Genomic DNA, 21317 nt, shown 5'->3' on the forward strand with positions numbered 1-21317 from the left:
TATGTTATGCTTCTGTACACTTGTGCTGCGATCGTGTTGCCCGGAACCAGGCTGAAAATGATGAATTTGACTGTCTGATTTTCTGTAACCATTTAACCAATGATCAGTCCTATAAATGACCCATTACATCTATTTAAAGGGGCATTTAGTATTCACTTTTAGTGATGACCAAATTTGTCCCATTTCGCTTCGCCAAAAAATTTCCAGAAGTTTTAAAAGAAAAGAATGTTGTGCATCAGAAAAACTGACACACACAATTTTTTTTTAACACATGTAGTGATGGGCGAAATGTTTCGCCAGGCATGGATTCGCGGCAGAAAAATTTGCTGCGCATACAAAAATTGTCGCCCGCATCAAAATATTAGTCGCGCGTCAAAAAAGAATAGTTGCTTGCGTCAAAAGAATAGCTGGGACAAAAGAATAGCCGCGACAAAAGAATAGCCGCGACAAAAGAATAGCCGTGTGCTTAAATTTTTTTAACATACAACATTTTTGCGGTTTCGCAAATTTTTCACCGTTTCGCAAATCTTTTGAGAGATTCAGGAATTTTCCAGGCGAAGCGAAACAGGATAGATTCGCTCATCACTAAACACATGTAATTTTTTTACAGGTGCAACCATTGTTTTTAAGCGGGAAACAGTGTTTTTTGACACAAGCAAGTTTTTGACGTGAGCAACAATTTTTTGATGTAGGCAAAACTGTTTGCCCATTTTGCAAAAAAATCCGCCAATGGTGAAGTGCGTACATTTTTTTTTGCACGTCATTTTTGTTTACACGCGCAAGAATTGTTTTTTATGCGGGCGTCAATTTTTTTGATGCAGGGCAAATTTTGTTACCCATTTCACCAAAAAAATCCTCCAATGGTCAAATGCGTAAAAAAAAATTACCCACACAAATTGTTTTTTTTGACGTGAGTGTAAATTTTTGATGCGGGCAGCAATTTTTTGACACACAGCAATTTTTTTTGTGGCGAATATTGTCACCCATTTCACAAGAAAATCCGGGAAGTTAACACGGAAGTTAACCGCAAATCCATGCCTGCGGAATTATTTCGCCCATCACTATCCACTTTTTTTTTATGGGAAATTGTTGGAAAAAATTACAATTTACCCAACGAGTTCACATTTCATTTACATTGGCCACCCAAGTGGGAATATGAGCTCTAGCTATCGTTACTTGTCACTTATCTATATGTTAATTTATGTGCGGATTGGGTTTTTTTTTTTTTTAAAGTAAAAAAAAAATTAAAAAAACATTATACTTACAGTACATTTTGAAGCAGGACTGCAACTTGATATGTACAAATTGTGAAACGCCTTTGCCAGCTGGCTGAAATCCATTCTGTTTAGTCAGATATTGTGAAAACGTGACAGGGGTTTGATCTTATTTAATTGGTATGTCAATTTTAACCATTAGCTCAAAGATATGATGTAACTTACTATTATTATACAGGATTGTAATTGCACTAAAAGCTCATTTATATAGCTTTTCATAAGATCATGACTGGGTCCCAGGAATACAATTTTTCTTGAATAATGATGCTTTATGAATACTTTAAAGGTACCCTGCAGGATCAATGTATCTTGGCTGCTGTTTTTAACTTTGTAGATTTTAATTTTGAAAAATTGGATTGGAAAAAAAAAAAAAATTATTCCACTCTGACAACAAAAAAACATTCATGCTAGTTTATATTAAATGTTGTGTGTTGGCCCTCCATAAAGGAGAAGGAAAGTCTTTTTGGCATTTTACTGCCAGTAGATTTGCCACATTAGTGCCACTTAGAACAATATATTTATTTTGCAGAAAGCTTTACCTTACCTGAGTAAAGAGCCGTAGAAGTTTTCTCTGTTTGTTTAAGATTGCAGCTGCCATTTTAAGTAGCTTCCTGCTTGCAGCTCTAGCCATTATAGCTTAGATCACACATTCCTAAGGGAGGGAGGAGGGAGTTTTATGAATTCTTATGGGAGGTGGGGTGCAAGTGAGGGGAGAGAAGAGTGAACTGCGCAAACTCTGGCCCTGGGAATGAAGGATTTTTCTGAGAGAGGAAGTCAGATACACTAAGAACATATTTACAAAAAAGGAGACAAGAAATCCTGTGTTTCTTTTGATAGAGGACTCAGTGCAGCGTTTCTGTGAGTGCTTATGGCTGTATTTACGTAGACCTTTCTGATAAAGCTTTTTTTAGTTTTTACCTTTCCTTCTTCTTTATTTGAGAAGGAGTTGGGTTTTTTTGCGGACAACAAGCTATGTGACTCTAGGCAAAGTCACTTAGTGGCCACTAAAACAAATAAAGTTCAGTCTTGCAAACTTTCATATTATTATTTATGCAACTGATGCCCAGTAAGGCTTTATTTTGAGTATGCAGAGAGCTGGAGAGAGTACAGAGATGTGCAACTGGGGGTTGTCACTGGAAAAACGGTGCTTGCTAGGGGACTTGAATACTCTTTACAAATAAATTAGACATGCAGCGTGATGTTATGATGGCAGATTTTATTAATACCTTTAAGAGGGGCTTGGTTGAGTTCTTGCAAGACAAGAGCTAGGAAACTATGCAAATAAAGGGGCACTATAAGGGGCACATTTACAAAGGCACGAACGCTCGAGCGTTCATGTGAACGCTCCGAGCGTATTTTTGCTGATTTTTTCGGGCGTCCGCACGACTTTTTCGTACGGCGCACGGCTTTTTCGTACAGCGCACGACTTTTTCAGACGTTTGCACGAAAAAATCGGAAAGGTTTTACCGCTGTTTGCAATTGTTCGGTACGAAAATTTCGTGACTTTCGGATCGCCAATACGATATTATCGTGACTAATACGATTTTTTCGTAAGCATTTTCGTGATATTTGCGATCTTCCGAAACTTTTGTTTCCAATACGATTTTTTCCCATTCGTGATTCGGATTCGTGGATTAGTAAATGTGCCCCTAAGTGTCATAAAGTTGTTAAATATAAAAGTCTGCTCAAAATCAAAGAGCTTAGCGATTATCCATATGGCAATTCCATTGTAACCAGGGCATTTGCAGTTGGGTGCTGCCTCCCCTGATAGTAGGTCACACTATATCAATCTGTAATGATATAAAAGAAAAAGAGGGCATAGCATATAATCTCAACAGAACATTTATTACATTACACGTATTGCACTTACATTAGATGGATTAACATCAGCTTATCAATCAAAAGCCTATTCAGATCACCTTCTCAATCAAGCACATAATTTTAAGGAGGAGGGAGAGTCCCACCCAAAAAATGGGGATTTTTGTGGTTTCACTGGCAGTATAAATTGGTTAAGCTCCCCAGCCAAAAATTAAATGTTGTGTGGTCTCTGTATCCTGTTGACTTTTTTTAATGCTAAATAACTACAGTATGTAAATGTATGCAGTTTAAGGGTAGGAAACCCTTAGTTCTGCTTTAGATGTTAGTAAAATCTGGATTGGATTTTCTGCAGAGGCTTTTAATGTTTATATGTTTGCATCTCTTCTGACCTACCATACTCTTTGTTCTGCTGAAATACATACATTACATTCCAAAAGGAACAGCTGGAAAGTAACCTGTAAAAAGGCCACAAAGGATTAAATATTAAAGGAAGAAAACAGATATGCCAAATGCTGTGCATCCCAAAGTTTAATCCATGGTGTTTGTATAAACTATGTGTCTCAACCCTTTCTCCTTGTAGATTGTAAGCTCTTTTGGGCAGGGCCCTCTTCACCTCTTGTATCGGTTATTGATTGCTTTATATGTTACTCTGTATGTCCAATGTATGAAACCCACTTATTGTACAGCGCTGCGGAATATGTTGGCGCTTTATAAATAAATGTTAATAATAATAATAAAGAATGGATATAGAGATGTAGTTATGATAGTGGAACCCCTAGTGAATAAAGCTCAAAAATACTGAAATGCTGACTGTTATACGCACAGGGAGAACATACAAACTCCTTGCAATAGTGCCCTGGCTATATTTGAATTCAGGACCCCAGAAGTGCTACCAACTAAGCTACATGTATTAAGGTGGATACAAAGCCTGGGCTCATTTTGGGCTCACTATGTTTATAACAATATATAAACAATATATTAAAAAAACATTTTTATTGAAAAACCAAAAAAAGGAACATTAAATCCCCAACATTTCGGTCCCCCATAGGGACCTTCGTCAGGAGTCAAAAAAGAGACGAAGGTCCCAATGGGTGACCGAAACTTTGAGGATTTTCTGTTTCTTTTTTCGGTTTTTCAATAAAAAATATTTTTTATATATTGTTAAAAATCCTGCATGTGCTGACACTTCCTTTTGATTTATTGTAAGTTAACTGCTCTTGCACTCAGGTCTAGACACTGATAGGGGAGTGCACCATTTTGTCCTCTACTATGTATATATACTGTAAATACATATACAAGTATAGGATTCCTTATCCGGAAACCCGTTATCCAGAAAGCTCCCAATTAAGGAAAGGCTATCTCCCATAGACTCCATTATAAGCAAATAATTATAATTTTTAAAAATGAACCCCTTTTCTCTGTAATAATAAAATGGTACCTTGTACTTGATCCCCACTAAGATATAATGAATCCTTATTGGAAGCAAAACAATCCTATTGGGTTTAAATGATGTGTAAATTATTTTTTAGTAGACATAAGGAATGGAGATCCAAATTCCGGAAAGATCCCTTATATGGAAAGCCCCAGATCCCGAGCATTCTGGATAACAGGTCCTATACCTGTACCACCCTGTTGCAGAGGCTGCCCCTAAAGTACTGCTGCCCTAGGCCTTTGTGTTCTTTCCACAAATTCGGCCCCAGCCCATTAATGGAGCACTTCTACCCTGTTGCTGAGCCCTAAAATTCACACCAAGTGGTAATTACAGGATTCCCAAACACCAGAGATCCCTAGCTTGCACTAAAGCAGTTTTAGAAGTGGTGCCCACATACTGTAGGACTGACTTTAGACCCTCCCAGCACCGTCTGTCCCTGATGGGGTGATTGCCACAATCTCGCAAAATTAGACTGCAACGTCACTCCTCACATTATATAAAGCTGCCTGGATAGGGAAGGCATTGATGTTAAAGTCTGAGCAGATGGAATTGAATAGGCAGCATTAAAGTGGCAGTCAGCAGGAGAGAAGGAGAAATAGGCACCATTTGCCCACCCAGCATCCATGCTATTACCCAAATGCAGCACAATGAAGATACTCAGTGAAAGATCTTCAGCATTGTTGCTTTAAAAATCCAACCTTAATGTTGCCGGAATAAAGTTCCCAGCAGCTCTTGTAATATATTGGAGAAGGCTGCTCAGCAAAATTCTGGTAATCCATGGCTAAGCAACACTGCTATGAAATATATGCTTTTAGTATACATGAATATGTTGAAGATGAATTTATGTTTTTTCTACAAATTATTCTTTATAACCTTAGGTGCATTTTACTTTAGAGAGACCCATAGTGACCATAATAAAAATCAGTAAAAGAATAAATGAAAGATTTATTCCTTTAGCATTTTAATGCTGCTGTGACATCTTAACAGTGTGCTTCCCAAAGGCCACATTTACCTGCAGCCTGTTAGCTACTTAATGTCTTCCCATTAGTGTTTTATAGGTGTATATTTTCTATCTATAATCCATCAGGGGGCGCCATACCCCACATTGCTAAAAATCCATATCACCCTTTAGTTGACATTTTATTTGCCAGATCCACTCACTTAGAGAATGTTATGACCTGTTTCAGAACTCTGGCTTCTGCACTAATAGGTTGGAGGGGTATAAAATGCACATTCACAAGTGTGTTTAATCTAAATGCTATTTATTGCCTTGACAGCAACAGAGTTCACTTTACATTAATGAAAATAAGAAACCCTTGTCATTTAACGGATTTTTACAGCCCAGATTATGTCATACATACATTTCAGCTAGGTGAAAAAGATACATTAAGATACATTAAGCCAATGACAGCAAATTTAATAAACGATTACATTTATTTATACAAGAATGTAACTATCTGGAACTACAGGCCTTATTTCTGAGAGGCAATGCTGTGGTGGCTGGATCTGGAGGACATTCAAGAATTATTTATTTATTACAGTCCTGACATTCATGGGGGAATTATAATAAAAGACAGACAGTTTGCACTGGGAGTAGTAACCCATAGCAACCAATCAGCAGCTTGCCTTTACTGTTCACTTTTGAAAGCAAACATCTGATTTCCTATGGGCTACTAGACCTAGTGGAAATATTGCAACTTTCATTATGGTGCCCTTATCTTACAAGCTTATATTTAGACCAGCATTACAATAAACACAGCAGAAACTTCAGTTCCTGGGGCAACCCAGGTGTATTGAAGGGCCTTGGAGTTGTGACTGATGTCCCACGGTCCAGGCACTCCTGTCCCTCCATTAACAGGGATATTAAACTGGATGCTTGCATGTCAGATGTGGCCTGCAAGTGATTTGTATGGCCCCATCCTGCTCAAAGACTCCCTAAAAATCATAGTAAGGCATTAACATTTTAATATAATCTGGCCTGAGTAATTGAACGCTAGCGTAATAAGATGAAAATTAGATTTCTAAGCAGCAAATAATAGTATTTACCCTCTAGAAGGGATCATGTTTGAAAATTATTGTTATCCCATGTCATCATGTAGCGCTGGGCATTATTAAGTTTTTATAACAGGAGAGGCTTAAAAGTAGCTGTTGCCTAAATTGTACCCCATATTCTACTTGAGTAGAACAAGAATTACAAAGGCCTTTCCTGGCATGAAAGGTTTCGCTCCTGAAACAAAGTCAAAACAATTATGATGAAAGATTCAATAATGAAACAACAAAGAATCAAACATTTCAACAAGTTTAGGTAGGAAATTCATCAAAACAATAGCAAGATGTTTTACGGGAGAACATTCAGAATCTTTTGATCTACTAACATCGTACATTTTTATCCATGAACTTAGTCTTAGTACACTGGAGGAATTTGGCTCATCATCATCATCTTTTTCAACTTCTTGGCTCTGAAGTCTCTTAAAGTCCCTTATAGCACTCCATTTAGATGGATAATAAGAAGAAAATAGCCAATAGCTGATGGAAGTATATTAATGCATGTCAATGATTTAATTGAGGTTCCATATACAGGTATGGGTTCCGTTATCCAGAAAGTTCCAAATTACAGATAGGCCATCTTCCATAGACACCATTATAAGCAAAAAATTCTAATTTTAAAAAATGATTTTCCTTTTTCTTTGTAATAATAAAACAGTACCTTATACTTGGTCCCAACTAAGATATAATTAATCCTTATTGGAGGCAAAACACTCCTATTGGGTTTATTCAATATTTAAATGGTTTTTACCAGATTTAAGTTATGGAGATCCAAATTACAGAAAGATCCCTTATCTGGAAAAACCCAGGTCCCGAGAATTCTGGATAACAGGCGCCCCATACCTGTATTGGTTTAAGTCTTACCCAATACTGGCCAATAACTGTGGCCAGGTTAAATATTACCATTATGGGTTTGCTCAGCTTTATTTCATGAGTTATACAAAGGTAGTATATACCCCTAAATCCATGCACACAAATATATAAAAACACCTAGATACCTTACAGGCTTCTTCCTCAAAACCTAATGAACTTATCTATTTACAAGCTTTTAAATGGAATGGTCTTGCTATGCCCTAAAAGAAAATACTTCAAGAAGGTCCGTTATCCCAAGAAGGTCCGTAGTCCCAGAAAATTGTGTTAATCTGTCTGCTTTCATCTAGCTTTGCTAACTGTGTGGAATTGTCTCTTTTTGTTGTGTGGTTTTCTTATTATTCATTTACCTTATGGGGGAGATTTATCAAGACACGAACGCGAAAAATTCGGAAAGGCTCTGCCGCTGTTTACAATCATTTGATATGAAAATTCCGTGACTTTCGGATCACCAATACGATATTATCGTGACTAATACGATTTTTTCGTAAGCATTTTTGTGATATTTGCGATCTTCGGAAATTTTCGTTTCCAATCTGAATTTTTCCCATTCGGGATTCGAACTCGTGTTTTGATAAATCTGCCCCTATGTGTTTTGAGTCTGTAAAATGTTATTAAACACTGAGCACTCATAGAAATAATAATATTGTGTATGTGGGTCTTAACTCTCTAGTAAAAAAAATACTAGATTATGTATATACAGGTGCAATAAAGGCCAGCAGCACTCACAGGGCTTCAAAATAACATCATCAGAAAAAATAAAGGATTTACAAGAAGTATTTCAGCATGGTTTTTTATTTCCCGACTTTTCAGTTTTCTTCTGTTTGGAACTGAAACGTCGGGCAAATAAAAAACCATGCTGAAATACTTCTTGCAAAACCTTTATTTTTTGTGATGATGTTATTTTGAAGCCCTGTGAGTGCTGGCCTTTATTGTACCTGTATTTTTTGCATTAGCACCCGGGCATTTATTCCTTTGTGTGTGGTGTGCTACCTCTGCTGGGACTGTGTATGTATATATATATATATATATATATATATATACACAGTATATATATCTCACTGGGATCCTTCAGCAGGCAACTTAAGGCTATTAAATAGTGATGGGCGAAATGTTTCGCCAGGAAAAATTCGCCGCACGTCCAAAAATTGTCGCTGGCGTCAAAAAAGAATAGTCGCGGGTGTCAAAAGAATAGCCGCGCGACAAAATAATAGCGAAGCAAAACGGAACAGATTCTCTCATCATTACTATTAAAGCTTGCCTCCTCCTATGACCAAGCCTACTGCCTATGCCCTGACCAAGCCTACCGAGTTTCTAAATATCTTTTCCTGCCCTGTCCTTTTCCCATCATATTCTGACTCACTGGGTTTTGACTCTTTCCCTGTCATTTGGATTCTTGGTTGTCTGCCAGGCGCCCTAACCTTCTGCCTGTCTCACACATTTGTTTACTTGCTGCCTGCCCAGACCATTACCTGTACTCACACTTTACTGGCCTGCTGCCTGCCCAGACCATAGTTGATATGCCTTGGTCTTTATTTTTATTATTAAATCTTTTTGTTTTTTTGTCAGCCTTAAATTGCCTCCATTGTCCAAGACTTTGATCCCCATTGAAGGTTACGCAACATGATGCTCATTTCAACCAGTTCAGCTAGCCTTTCTAACAGAAATAGAGAATGAAAGCAGGGCCCTTCCAACACTTTTCCCTAACCTCTATCCATACGTGTCAGCACCTACAGTATTAGGTGCTACCAATCACCATTTTGTAAGGGAAGTTAAGATAAAGCAGGCAGTAACCATTCCAACACCTGTGTCCCTGTTAGGGTTGCCACCTGCCCGGTTTTTACAGCCTGGTCTTTGGGAGCGCTGTACAGGTTAAAACTCCCTGCCTGGTTATTGAAATTAGGGAAACCAGGCAGGGCTCTATTGGATTGACGTGGCAGTTGGGCAATCACTGATATTCATGTCATAACCCCGCCCCTGACATAATCGACCATGCCCCTGACATCGTCCACCCCATTATGTCACTGCCCTGGCTCCCGCACAGGTTTTCTGGACTCTGAAGGTGGCAGACCTGGTCCCTGTCCCCAATACATTAGGTAACTATCTTGTGTTACTACACCTATTTCTGTAGGGGGAGCAGAGTAGACAGTAATCCTTGCAGCCCTTTCCCTTTGACTCTTAAAAGGAAAAAGGATGAAGCTGTGTGCAGTGGATGTTCCAATTAAGCCTTCTTTGCCTGTATATTTACCGTATGAAAATCATAGGTTGACATGCCATGCTTTGATTATATTGTGGAATTCCAAGCAATTTTGAGAGAGCTGATATTAGTGGTTAAAATGAAAGTATTACTCTCTACTAATCCAGCTATGAGTTAATATTGAAATTAAGCCCATTTTAGAAACATTCCTATACAGTCACATCTTGTTTGATGATGATGATGATGATAATGATGAGGCTTAGGAGTATATTTGATGGCGATGACTAGGAAAAGTATGATGATGATGAAGTTTATGATAACATAGTAACTTTATAGAATTAGAAAGATTTTCAACATCTCAACATAAAGGGACACATTGGTGACATGGAACAGCAATATCGTAATAAGTTAATGGATATCTGCAAATTATCTGAAAATTAGAGTTGGTCTTTTTGTTCACTCACATAACTATGTCAGAACAATGAAAACTCCTTCAGACTTTGGAATTCTATAACCATATGCTTAGCCATAGAGATGGTAGATGCCACTAGGGATGTAGCGTACCTCAAAAGAAAAGTCTGCGAACGCGAACTTACGCCAAAAAGTGTGAATATTCGCAAACTTTGAGAACCCCATAGACTTCAATGGGAAGGCAAACTTTAAAACTTAGAAAAGCCATTTCTGGCCAGAAAACTGATTTTAAAGTTGTTTAAAGGGTGCCACGACCTGGACAGTGGCATGCAGGAGGGGGATCAAGGGCAAAAATTTCTCTGAAAAATACTTGTTGACACAGTGTTGCGTAAAACCGCAAAGGCAGCGGAAATACGCTGCGTTTTTTGCTATTTCGCACTATTAGCACCATGGAAACGGGATTTGCTGAAAAACGCCACGTGTGGCTTGTGCGGCGTTTTTAGGCTGAGAAAAAACGCCACGCGAACCCAAATTGTGAACATATGCGAAAAGTTTGCAAACTCGCGAACACCCGATGTTCGCGCGAATTAGTTCGCCGGCGAACAGTTCGCTACATCTCTAGATGCCACTGGGGATGATTGCATATAGAGAGCAAAGGGGTCCTGAATGATGCATTACAAGAAGTACGGAGGGCCCCAGATAAGAAATGTCTACATGGTTCCATAAATTACATCATAACAAGCTATAATTTATTAAAAGAGCATGGAAAAAGTCATGAATTAAAAAATAATTTGAAGAGATGACTTTGTGTCCCTAGAAATAATTATCATCTTTTTTTCTTTCAGAATAAAAAGGAAAAATTAACCTGGAGAGACCGAATTCCAGCATATTTAGTAAACTTTTCTGCCATTTTATTTATGGTAAGTTTTACATAAGACTGCTCTTCATTAGTTGTTTTTCTCCACTATGAATTTTATATTTCCATCTCTGGCAATATAGCATAAACAACTTCCAGTTCAATGACCTGTATAAAATGTCTTGGCCTGGGGCTTTGTGACTTTATATGGTCATTAAAGTTCTTTAAACTTCTTGGAAACAGCTGATATCCTTATAATTCACAATTAGGGGTACATTAAGTTATATATAAAGGCCAGTTAAGGTAAAATTGTGTAAGACTCTATTTTCTTCTGGATACAGCTGAATGATCGGCTCAAAGGCCTTTTATGGTGAGATTTGGGGTCAAAATGCTGTCTTGGATATTCTTGGACTATAGCTATAACCTTGGTATTGGCATAAGTTGACAACCATTTCTTTGTATTATATATCCTTTCTTTTCATTATTATTTTCCACAGATAGCATTAACATTTTCAGCAGTGTTTGGAGTGATCATCTATCGAATCACGACTGCCGCTGCCCTGGCAGTAAGTACAAGCGAAGTAACAAGGTCGAATGTTCGTGTGACTGTAACGGCCACTGCTGTTATAATTAATCTGGTCGTCATCCTCATACTAGATGAGATTTATGGATCAGTTGCTAAATGGCTTACAGAAATTGGTGAGTACATTTTAATGGCATAAATGATTTTCCTTTGCATTTACTGATAATGTTATAAAGATTAAATTCTGAGGTTTGGGAAAGTGTTTAAACATAATGGACAAAGCTTACTGTAACAAAACTGAACTTTACTTATGTTCTACAAAGGAGTGGAACCAAAGGGGCATGTAGGGTCAAATATTACCAAACTATGGGCCACATTCTATTAGCTAAGACAAATATAGCTCATTATTATAGCTCATTGTTATAATATCATGAATACACCCATGAAGTCCATAGAAAAATCGGGCATTGAATTAGTAGAATTAGTAAATAGATTCTAGCCCTATACATTTTTGTGGTTTCTGTGATGCCATTTCTGTAATTCCTTTTGATGTCTATTTAGAATTCCCACAATCTATGGCATCCTTATACTGGACCTAAATGTAGTGTGGGTTTAGTTTTAGTTTTTTTTGAGGAGCTAAAAGGAGATGATTGGGTCACAGAGTCATTTTCCCTTAGATTTGGATTCTTTTCACATGATAAACCAAGAGATGCAGTTAGTAATTCTTTAGGTTATTCTTAATCTGTTAAAATTAGATATTCTATCACATCTATTGATGATCTTGGATAAAACTGACAGAGGCTTATTCCATGAATCAAAACCCATGGAATAACTTAGTAGCTCATAAAAAGCACATAGACATTAATGCCAACAATTAAGGGCAGATCTTAAATATTACCAAGACTATTTGTATGTAGAACATTGTAACACATACATTTGCCTGATTTATTATGTTCAGACAATGTTTTCAAGAGTTTCCAGACAAGGGAAGGCAGTGTCCCAAAGAGAAGGCAACATTGCCTTCCTTTGCTTGGTTACAAGTAATGCATCCCACACATGTAAGATGAACATAGGAAGGTAGAGCCCCAGTCCTCCTTCTAATTGAAGGATTATTTTGCATTTAAATGCAGCCATGGGGTCCAGAGAGCTGAGGAATTTTTTTTTATTGAGCAATATTGCTTTAAGAACTTGATTTTGCTGGATTACAGTTTTTAGAATTTCTGGGCTTTGTAGTCCAGCAAGATTTAGGTTAAATTTAGTTGAGCATTGTTTTTTTGTTTGTAGTCCAACAATACTGCTGTTGAGCAGTGCAGAGCAGCAGCAATGAAATCCCCCCCCCCCCTTTCTTAAGGATGCAGATTTAAATCAAAACCATCATCCACCAAACCATTACACCCCAAAACCCTGAGGGCATTGCTATACCTCCATATGGAAGATTTTAGTTAAAACTCAATTCTGTTTAAATACATGGAAACACAGTTTGGGATTGAGAATATGTCTAACACTTTCATGCAACATTACCCTTATTAAAGCACAAAACACTGAGATTTAGCTTCTTAAGGAAACTCTGTCTTATGAGGCAGGGTTTATGTTTCATTTTATTGCCTCTTTAAGCAATTTTGAGGGTCTAGCTTATTTGGTGCATAGATCTCTCTCAGTTTGCATTTATATAGTCAGTATGCATGAGAAATGCTGTATTGCACATCTTAACAGAGGCAAACAGCTTGAACCTGATTCTACAGAGATCATCACATATCTAAGTATTTAGACCTTACATGGGGCTATTTATTGAGCATTGACTGGTGCCAGACAACACCTATTGGTAGTAATGAGCGAATCTGTCCCATTTTGCTTTGCCGAAAAATTTGGAAAACTGTGGAAGTTCTCAAAACAACGAAAAATACATGAAATGCGGGTACCGCACAACTTGTGTATCTTTTTTGACACGACCGTGACTTTTTTTGATGTGACTGCAAATGTTTCGCTGCAAAATTTTGCTGAAGTTTCACAAACCAATTTGCCAATGGCGAAATGTGGAATTTGGCTGAAAATCCATGCCTGGCAAAAATATTCACTCATCACTACCTATTGACATTCTCCAGGATTTTTTAGCCACAGGCAAACGTACTAGAGCACTAAGTAAAGCATATAGTACCCCTTAGGGCCCACGAATAGTGTACTTAAGCCCGTAATATTGGTAAATGGAAACTGTTTGTTCTGTGCCTTGTGCCTTGTGCCAGATTAAAAACATACAACATAAAGTGCAATGTCCATTCTAGAAAAGTTGTGCCATGGGGTACAACTGGAGAACCTGGAGAATGGGGCGAACTGTGTAGTGCACAATTTCGATACAGAAGCCCTAATATTTATAAATGAGCTCTTTCTTTATGTATTAAAACTTAATATGTCATTTTAATAGTATTAATTGTAGTGGTTACTGAGGACATCCCAGGCCACTGTGTATAATTCCATTCATCTGTTGTACAACACCATCTTGTATCACCCAAGGCTCTTAAGGAGATGCAGACAGCTGGGTACCCGTGGGCGTCAGTAATAGCTTCCACTTTGTACAAGAGAATCGTGGGAAAGGGGTTCAAATCTAAGCCATGTACTTAAATACATCCATCCAGTGCTGTAAGAATAAATCTGATGAGCAATACAGTTGTGTAGCATTTCCAGTCATGAAAATGTTTTATCATTTGTTTTTCAACAGAGGTCCCAAAAACAGAAAAGACTTTTGAAGAAAGACTGATTTTAAAGGCTTTCCTTTTGAAGTTTGTGAACTCATATGCTTCAATTTTTTACGTTGCCTTTTTTAAAGGACGGTATGTGACAATGTTTCTTCTTGCTAAAATTATTAAGGACAAGTTAAATGTATATGTGCAGAGATACTTTTTTTATATTATGTCCTGTTAATGGTGCTTCATCACCTCTGTGCCACGAGTTTTTAACAATTAATGGTGATAGGAAAATGGCAATTCCTATTGCAAAGCAGCCATTTTGCATTTACTGCATTTCAAAAGCTTCCAAAAAGTCTCATGTGTCTCATTTACTGATTCCTATCAATAAGACTCAGACCTGTATAACACAGAACTTGATGGACTAAGGCAATGGTTCCCAAAGTGTGAGATCACCTTTCCTCAGAGGGCATAGATCAATAGAACGGGGGTACGGGGGTAAGGGGGGACTAGTTAGGGTGAAAACTGGGTAGAATGTTTGGGGGTTCTGATCCCCTATAACACTGAACACCAGGCTGAAAATATTGGAAAGGCCAGAGTGTGTGGGTAAGGCTTAACTGAGTAGACTGGCCATTTGCTTTCCTAGCAACACATGAAAGCCCAGCATAAAGTTCAGTTAGGGTGAGATTTGTGGTGCATATTTATTTGCATGTCCGACCTTTGGCCAGGGCCCCCTTTAGATCATGAAATGAGTACAGAAAATATTGGTGTATCAGTCATTTTTCTAAGAATATCAAGAATAATAACTGATACACCTACATTTTCTCTACTGATCTCCTGAGCTAAAGGGGTCCCTGGCCAAAGGTTGGACCTTGAAGGAGGGCTGATTTAGTGATAAAGCTTAATAAAAAGGACAACATAATTGTGTAAGTTTCCCCTTATTTTGTTTACTTCTTATTTAGATTTACCGGGCGGCCTGGAAGCTATGCATATATTTTCCATGGTTACAGAATGGAAGAGGTACGTTTAGGAAATATTTATTATTTGTATTTCATTTGCTATTGTTATTTTTTTTATACAATATATAACTTTAGGTAAAGAAAAAAAAGCATTCCCACAGTGCCTGGCTTGATATATGGAGTATGATATGTATGAACTTTAACCCATACAGTTACCAAATATTTTTATAATATAGTACAATTATTAGTATTATTATATTTTTTGAAGCAAGGGTGCATTTAGGTTTCTAGCTTTATAAAGGCACTAAGGCTCATTTACGTCCTCAAGTGGGCAACTTGCGCTTTTCTCTGCATTGAGTTGAACCTAAAACCACTTATATTAAAGGTACTTGCATCAAAATGCACTCCCCTGCCTCGCTATAATTGTTCTTGGTGCAGTTCAGTTCTTCCATCCTTCTGTTTTAAATTGTGTGCTGCTGTTCCCAAAGGGAGCTACCTCTGGAGCTAAGCACCCAGCATCAATAGGTGCAGAACATCTATGTTGAAAGAATAGGATGCAAACATCACTCGCACAAGGAACACCGGACAGACTTAAAAAATATTCAACACCATTGCAGCAATCTGGGACAAACTAATGTGCAGTTGTGTCCATTTTATCAAATCGGATCAACTGCAGTAGGTGCGGCACAGTTGCGTCAAGAGAAATGCCTGTTTGTACCTGCAATTGTGCCAAAACTGTGGGAGCGCATTCTAGGAAAAATACACGCCAATTGTGCTTAAAATTGCACTTTGTTCACAGGATCTCAGTAAGCAAATGGACAGTACTGTGTCTCTTGTAAAGGCTAAAATGACAGTTTTTGATGGACCATTAACCTTCTGTTTCATTATTTGATTTAAATTGCAGTGTGCACCGGGAGGCTGTCTAATAGAACTATGCATTCAGCTTAGTATTATTATGCTGGGGAAGCAACTTATACAGAACAACTTATTTGAGATTGCAATACCGTAAGTAATATATTCCTTAATTTCCTTTTAGAAATACAATGCATAATTAAACCACAAACTAAATGAAGAAAGACCATTATTGGGCTTTCATTAAGCAGTCAATAGGGATCTAAACTTTCTTTAAAATTGTCCCACTGTGCCCCCTAGTTCTCTAAATTATTCGATCAGATCTCAATTAAAGATTCAAAATAATTCTCCAATGAGAATAGCTGATAGAGCCATAGTTGTTAACTGACATATTGATATTTTTGTGACATTTTAGCTTCATTTCTTTACACTGGAATCAAACATGGGGAGGAAAGATAGAACAATGAACATAGAGCCAGACTGACAGTGATCAGCTGGGATTGTCATTGGATGATTCTATTGCATGAATGAATGAACACATCTTTTACAAGGATAGTCCATATAAAAGATAGTTGTAAGAGTTGAGCTATCACAGTATAACTTTACCAATAAAATGAGTGTTGGCTTACACAGTTCAACTCTACATGTGGTTGTTCCATTTTGCTATTTGTTGCTATAACTTGCAATGCACTGTTCTTTTCCTTAAACAAAGCCATTGGCCACTGAATAAATGATGAGAATCAGACCAGACAATAAATGGAATTTAGCCAAGTGTACCTAACCCAGAAACTTCTCCTACGTACTTGGTTTGTTTACCAGCAATTATTTGGTTACTAGACATCAAATACAGAGATGAAATCTCAGACTGTCCTGTTAGGAGCTGACATCATTACACAATGATCATTCTGTCTTGTATGATGTCAGCCTCCGAAATGGGCTCCTGAGCAATACATTCCCTTGCGGTTAGAAGAGTAACAATAAGATAATGTGATGCACTTGCTACCAAAAAAGCCAAATTGCTCATCATAAACAAAGAGAAATTGTAAAACCTATATTTGGACATAAAATATGTGACACGGACAAAAAAAAAGATTATCTCTGGTTTTGTGGTTTTATTCTGTTCAGTTAGATTTATAGTGAAATGCTGGCATAGTATATAGTAGAATTTCGGATATGGGACAATAGATTTATTCAGTATGTACTTATTGTATGTTATATACAGTAAATGGCTAAAGATGTACATATTCCAGAAAATTTTCCTACTGAATTCCAAAGGTTTCAATGCAGGTAGCTCACACTCAGTTATAGATGCAAGAGTACTTTTTAGCAAGAATCCTCGTGCTTGCTTTTATCTAACTGAGATTACTATGAAGTTCTGCTGAACTGTGATTAAAAATTAGAAGCAAATATGCAGTGCATGACATTTGGGATATTGAGAAGACTGGAATTCATTTTCTACATCACCAAAATAGATCAATCAACTACCTCTACCTGTTGGCGTTATTTATAGACTTTTTTAATCAGAGAAAATTGAATAATTACAGTACTCACCCTCCAGGGTAAAACATGGCAAAAATGATTATTTTAAAGGAAAACTATACCCTCAGAATGAATACTTAAGATATTAAGTGGTCTATTAAAGAATCTTACCAAAGTGGAATATATATACTGTATATTAGTAAATATTGCTTTCCCTTGAGCCACTGTTTACACACCACAAAAGTGATAAAATGTGAAGGTGTTTATTTAGCCCATATACATATGTCTAAAAGGCAACGTTTCGGGCCCCCCCCTGGGCCCTTTATCAAGCCTGGTGCTCCATATACACAATGCGACAAATAAAGGGTAGGTGAGGGGTCATTAAATAATGACCCCTTTACCTACCCTTAACATTACTTGTCAGCTGCACAAAGCAGTCATCGAGGTCCACAACTGTAGCTACATTTTCCGTTCCATTTGATCCACAAAACATTTCTAGGGGTTACCAACCTCAGCTACAATGTACAGTTAATTGGCTGAAAGAACACTCGCCCTATGCGCACTAAAAAAGCAGTAATAAAAATGCGCAGCTGCAGCCGCATTGTATATTGTAATTGTGAACAAAAGAAGTAGCAATGTAGATTCCATCTTCCCACTGAATACAGTTATAGTGGCTGCATTTGATTTTTTTTTTAACAAAACCAAGAATGCTATTGCTGTAAGAATTACAAATTCTCATGGCTTCAGCCGTAGTCTTGTTGCACGCAAAAGGTTAGTTGACAGCAAATTTAAAAGTGAAAAATAACAAAACATTTTTCTGCCCTTTCATAGCCATGTTTACAGAAGAATGAAGGAGGATGAATGCTTCATTGTATTCCCATGTCCATACATTTATTAAAAACAGAATATATATTTATTATTTAACAAAACATACACAAACCAACAAAGTTTGATTCCAGACTGTTTGCCTTAGATGTCCCAATTATGCAGCGAGTCTATATTAAGGCAGCATTTATTTTTATGTTATACAAAAATAATGAAAGGGTAAGTGTATTATCATCTCTTACCTGCCTTTGAAGTCAAATGTTTGTATTAAAAGGTGTAAATATCACGGAAGATCAAAGAAGTTATAAAAAATGTGTAGAAATTAAATACGTTGTTTAATTTCTGTAGGTGCTTATTTCTACGCTGTGTAAAATTAAAATGGAGTTATAATATTACCGTTTGAGCTGTGCTTTATACTTGGGCTTTTATTAGATGGAGAAGTGATATCAATAAGGACATCCTAATAACAAGTCCTTTATCCATCACAATACAATGTACAGTGAGGCCGTGACACTTTGCATCAGCTTTACTCATACAGTATGACTAGCATGAACAATGTAGGTTTGGCTGGGCACTTCTGTAACTGCTTTGCCTGGTCAGTTTTCTTTTTGAAGAAAAATAGTTTTTTGGCAGGTATATAATAATACTGTTTATCATTTCAGGCTCCACTGGCCCTCTGCACTCCTGGGCCCTCCTGCAGGCACAGGGCTTGATATTATTGTTATTAAACCCCTGTTTTATGGTAGTTGGTTATGGTAGAATTAAATGTGCATAGCATCTGTGGGTTCACATCTCTATAAATATTTTGGCAACAGAGTATACAATGCAGTAGGTCTTTGGGACCTCTATGGCTACTTTGACCACCAGTTTAGTAAAGCAGTGGCTGCATTCTATATGGGAAATCTCCATAATTCATGAGATTAAATTTCTCTGCAGATTCACAGCAGATTGAGTTCCACTGTGAATATGCTGGAAATCATTTATTCCAGTACACAATGGGGGTCATTTATAAAATTTGTGCAGTGCAGAATTATACGTGCAGTGAACATACTTGCCTTGCCCAAGAAACAACCATTTGCGAAACACATATGCGATGTGCAAACTTTATAAATGACCCCCCAGTGTCTTCTGAATGTTCCAGTTAGATGTGGGGGCAATAAAGTACTTGACATCTTGAATATATACTGCTGCTGAGTGTTGCTGGGGAAAAAAAGTTTATCATTACTTTGGGAGGAAATTCCCAATCAATGACACTCTTATAAACTCCAAGGATAGAAGCATCCCAGGTAATGCATCCTACACCTGAGTTAAGCTCCAGCCACAGGCAGTGCACCAAGTACAAACCAGAAACATTGCAGCTAAAAATGTCAGACAAATCTAAATATTTACTTAAACAAATGAAAATCTCCCATAGGTGGCTAAATAAATTTAACTTAATCAATTTATCAATGGTTGAAAAAAAAAAAAAAAATATTCAAGTACAACTATGGGACCTTTTATACAGAATGCTTGGGACCTGGGGGTTTCTGGATAAGGGGTCTTTCCATAATTTGCATCTCCATACCTTAAGGTGAAAAGGTGGGAGCAAAATGGGAGAATAGGAAAATGCATTTGACGCTGGGTCGTAAAGCCTAACAAATCCAAAAAAATAATTTTATTATTCATGAATCTGAAAGAACATTTAACCAAGTAAAAATGCACATTTAATTTGAAATCAAATAAGAAAAAATGAACTATTTATATATATTTCCTAATAGTGTTGGTTTCAGTTTAGTTCATTCCAGCAAGCAACCGCAGTTGTCTAGGGTTAATAATAATGATAAGAAACATTATTCAAGTTCAAATAAATATATGGGTAATACATTAATATGAACCTAATTCTGATAGGGGCAGGTTTATCAACATTTTGAAGTAGTAGTTTAGTGATTTTGGAGTTTTTTGAAACCACAAATAAAATCATTTTATTTAAAAGTCCTATTAGGGCCTGTAATTTAGCCAGAAGATAGTTTGCCTGATAATAAGGACTTTCTGGCATTTTTATAAGGTTTGCTTCATTGGTAACAGGTGTGACTTTCCAGCTGAGCAGAATGAATTCTCCTTTACAGTTTGGCATGAAAGAGGAATCCTTAAGTTGAGCTTAAAAAAAAATAATTATGAGAAAATATATTTATATGTTATAAATACTTATATATGCTTCTCTTAAAGAGACAATAAAATATGAATGTGCAAATTCTTCATCTCTTAAATCATTAATATAAGTGAACTTTCTGCAGGATAAACAAACAAAACTGCAACTCTTATTTATAAACAAATGTAATCAAGTTCTACTCCATTAGTAGAAGTAAAAGTTGGACACCATAGCAATCATTCAGTCTTTATACTCAAGCCCCAAACCAATCAACAAAAGGGCATTATCTATGAACAAATATTTAGCACCAATAGTTGCCCAAAGTGTTCAAATTCAGTTCAGATGAAACAAAGGATTTGGCTAAATACAAATTTTGCAAGGTAAATGTTGGGCAAATCCTGAACCAAACGTTGGATTCAGTGCATGCCTAGCTGTAACAGAATAAAGTGCTAGAGATGGATTCATAAAACCATTAAAAGCTTGTATATTGGTCTGAGATCAAAGTCAGATGGTCCTAGTGGTTGGAATTCGAAACAGATTATTTGAATTCCAGGATAATATAATTATTTTTTCACTTTATACAATTCAGTCTGTTTGTAGTTGCACAGCAGTTCAACCAAAGGATCTTCTTTCATCCATATAGCATGACCAACTAAGTTTGATCTACATTAAATTGCATCTATATAGAGAGAATAATGCCTAAAGGGATGCAGTCAGCTTGTTAAATAAAATTCTTTGTATTTTTCTGAAGCAGATCAGTGATTGCCATGGAGTTGTGTTCACAGTCCTGTAATGTGCCCTGAATTGTTATTCTCAATAAAAATAAAGGGCATTGGTTGTCATAGTCTTGTAACCTCTATAGGGTGTTTCATTGTGATGACCCAGTGCAGATATGAATAATGTTATTTTTGATGTTACATTCCTGAATGAATGAAGGGCCTTAAGGGCTTGGACACATATGGGCTTCTT

At 37.0% G+C, this 21317-nt stretch overlaps 1 protein-coding gene across 1 annotated transcript in view; it reads left to right on the forward strand.

Moving 5' to 3' along the window:
- ano2 (anoctamin 2, calcium activated chloride channel) overlaps positions 1 to 21317 on the forward strand; it is a 155589-nt gene that overhangs the window by 81583 nt on the left and 52689 nt on the right. The window contains exons 16-20 of the mRNA XM_018092811.2: positions 10894 to 10968; positions 11402 to 11603; positions 14141 to 14252; positions 15068 to 15125; positions 15969 to 16069. Of these exons, the coding sequence (XP_017948300.2) occupies positions 10894 to 10968; positions 11402 to 11603; positions 14141 to 14252; positions 15068 to 15125; positions 15969 to 16069 (548 nt within the window). The remainder of the gene's footprint in view (positions 1 to 10893; positions 10969 to 11401; positions 11604 to 14140; positions 14253 to 15067; positions 15126 to 15968; positions 16070 to 21317) is intronic.

The sequence above is a fragment of the Xenopus tropicalis genome, chromosome 3, assembly GCF_000004195.4.
Source record: "Xenopus tropicalis strain Nigerian chromosome 3, UCB_Xtro_10.0, whole genome shotgun sequence".
In the NCBI taxonomy this organism is placed as follows: Eukaryota; Metazoa; Chordata; class Amphibia; order Anura; family Pipidae; genus Xenopus; species Xenopus tropicalis.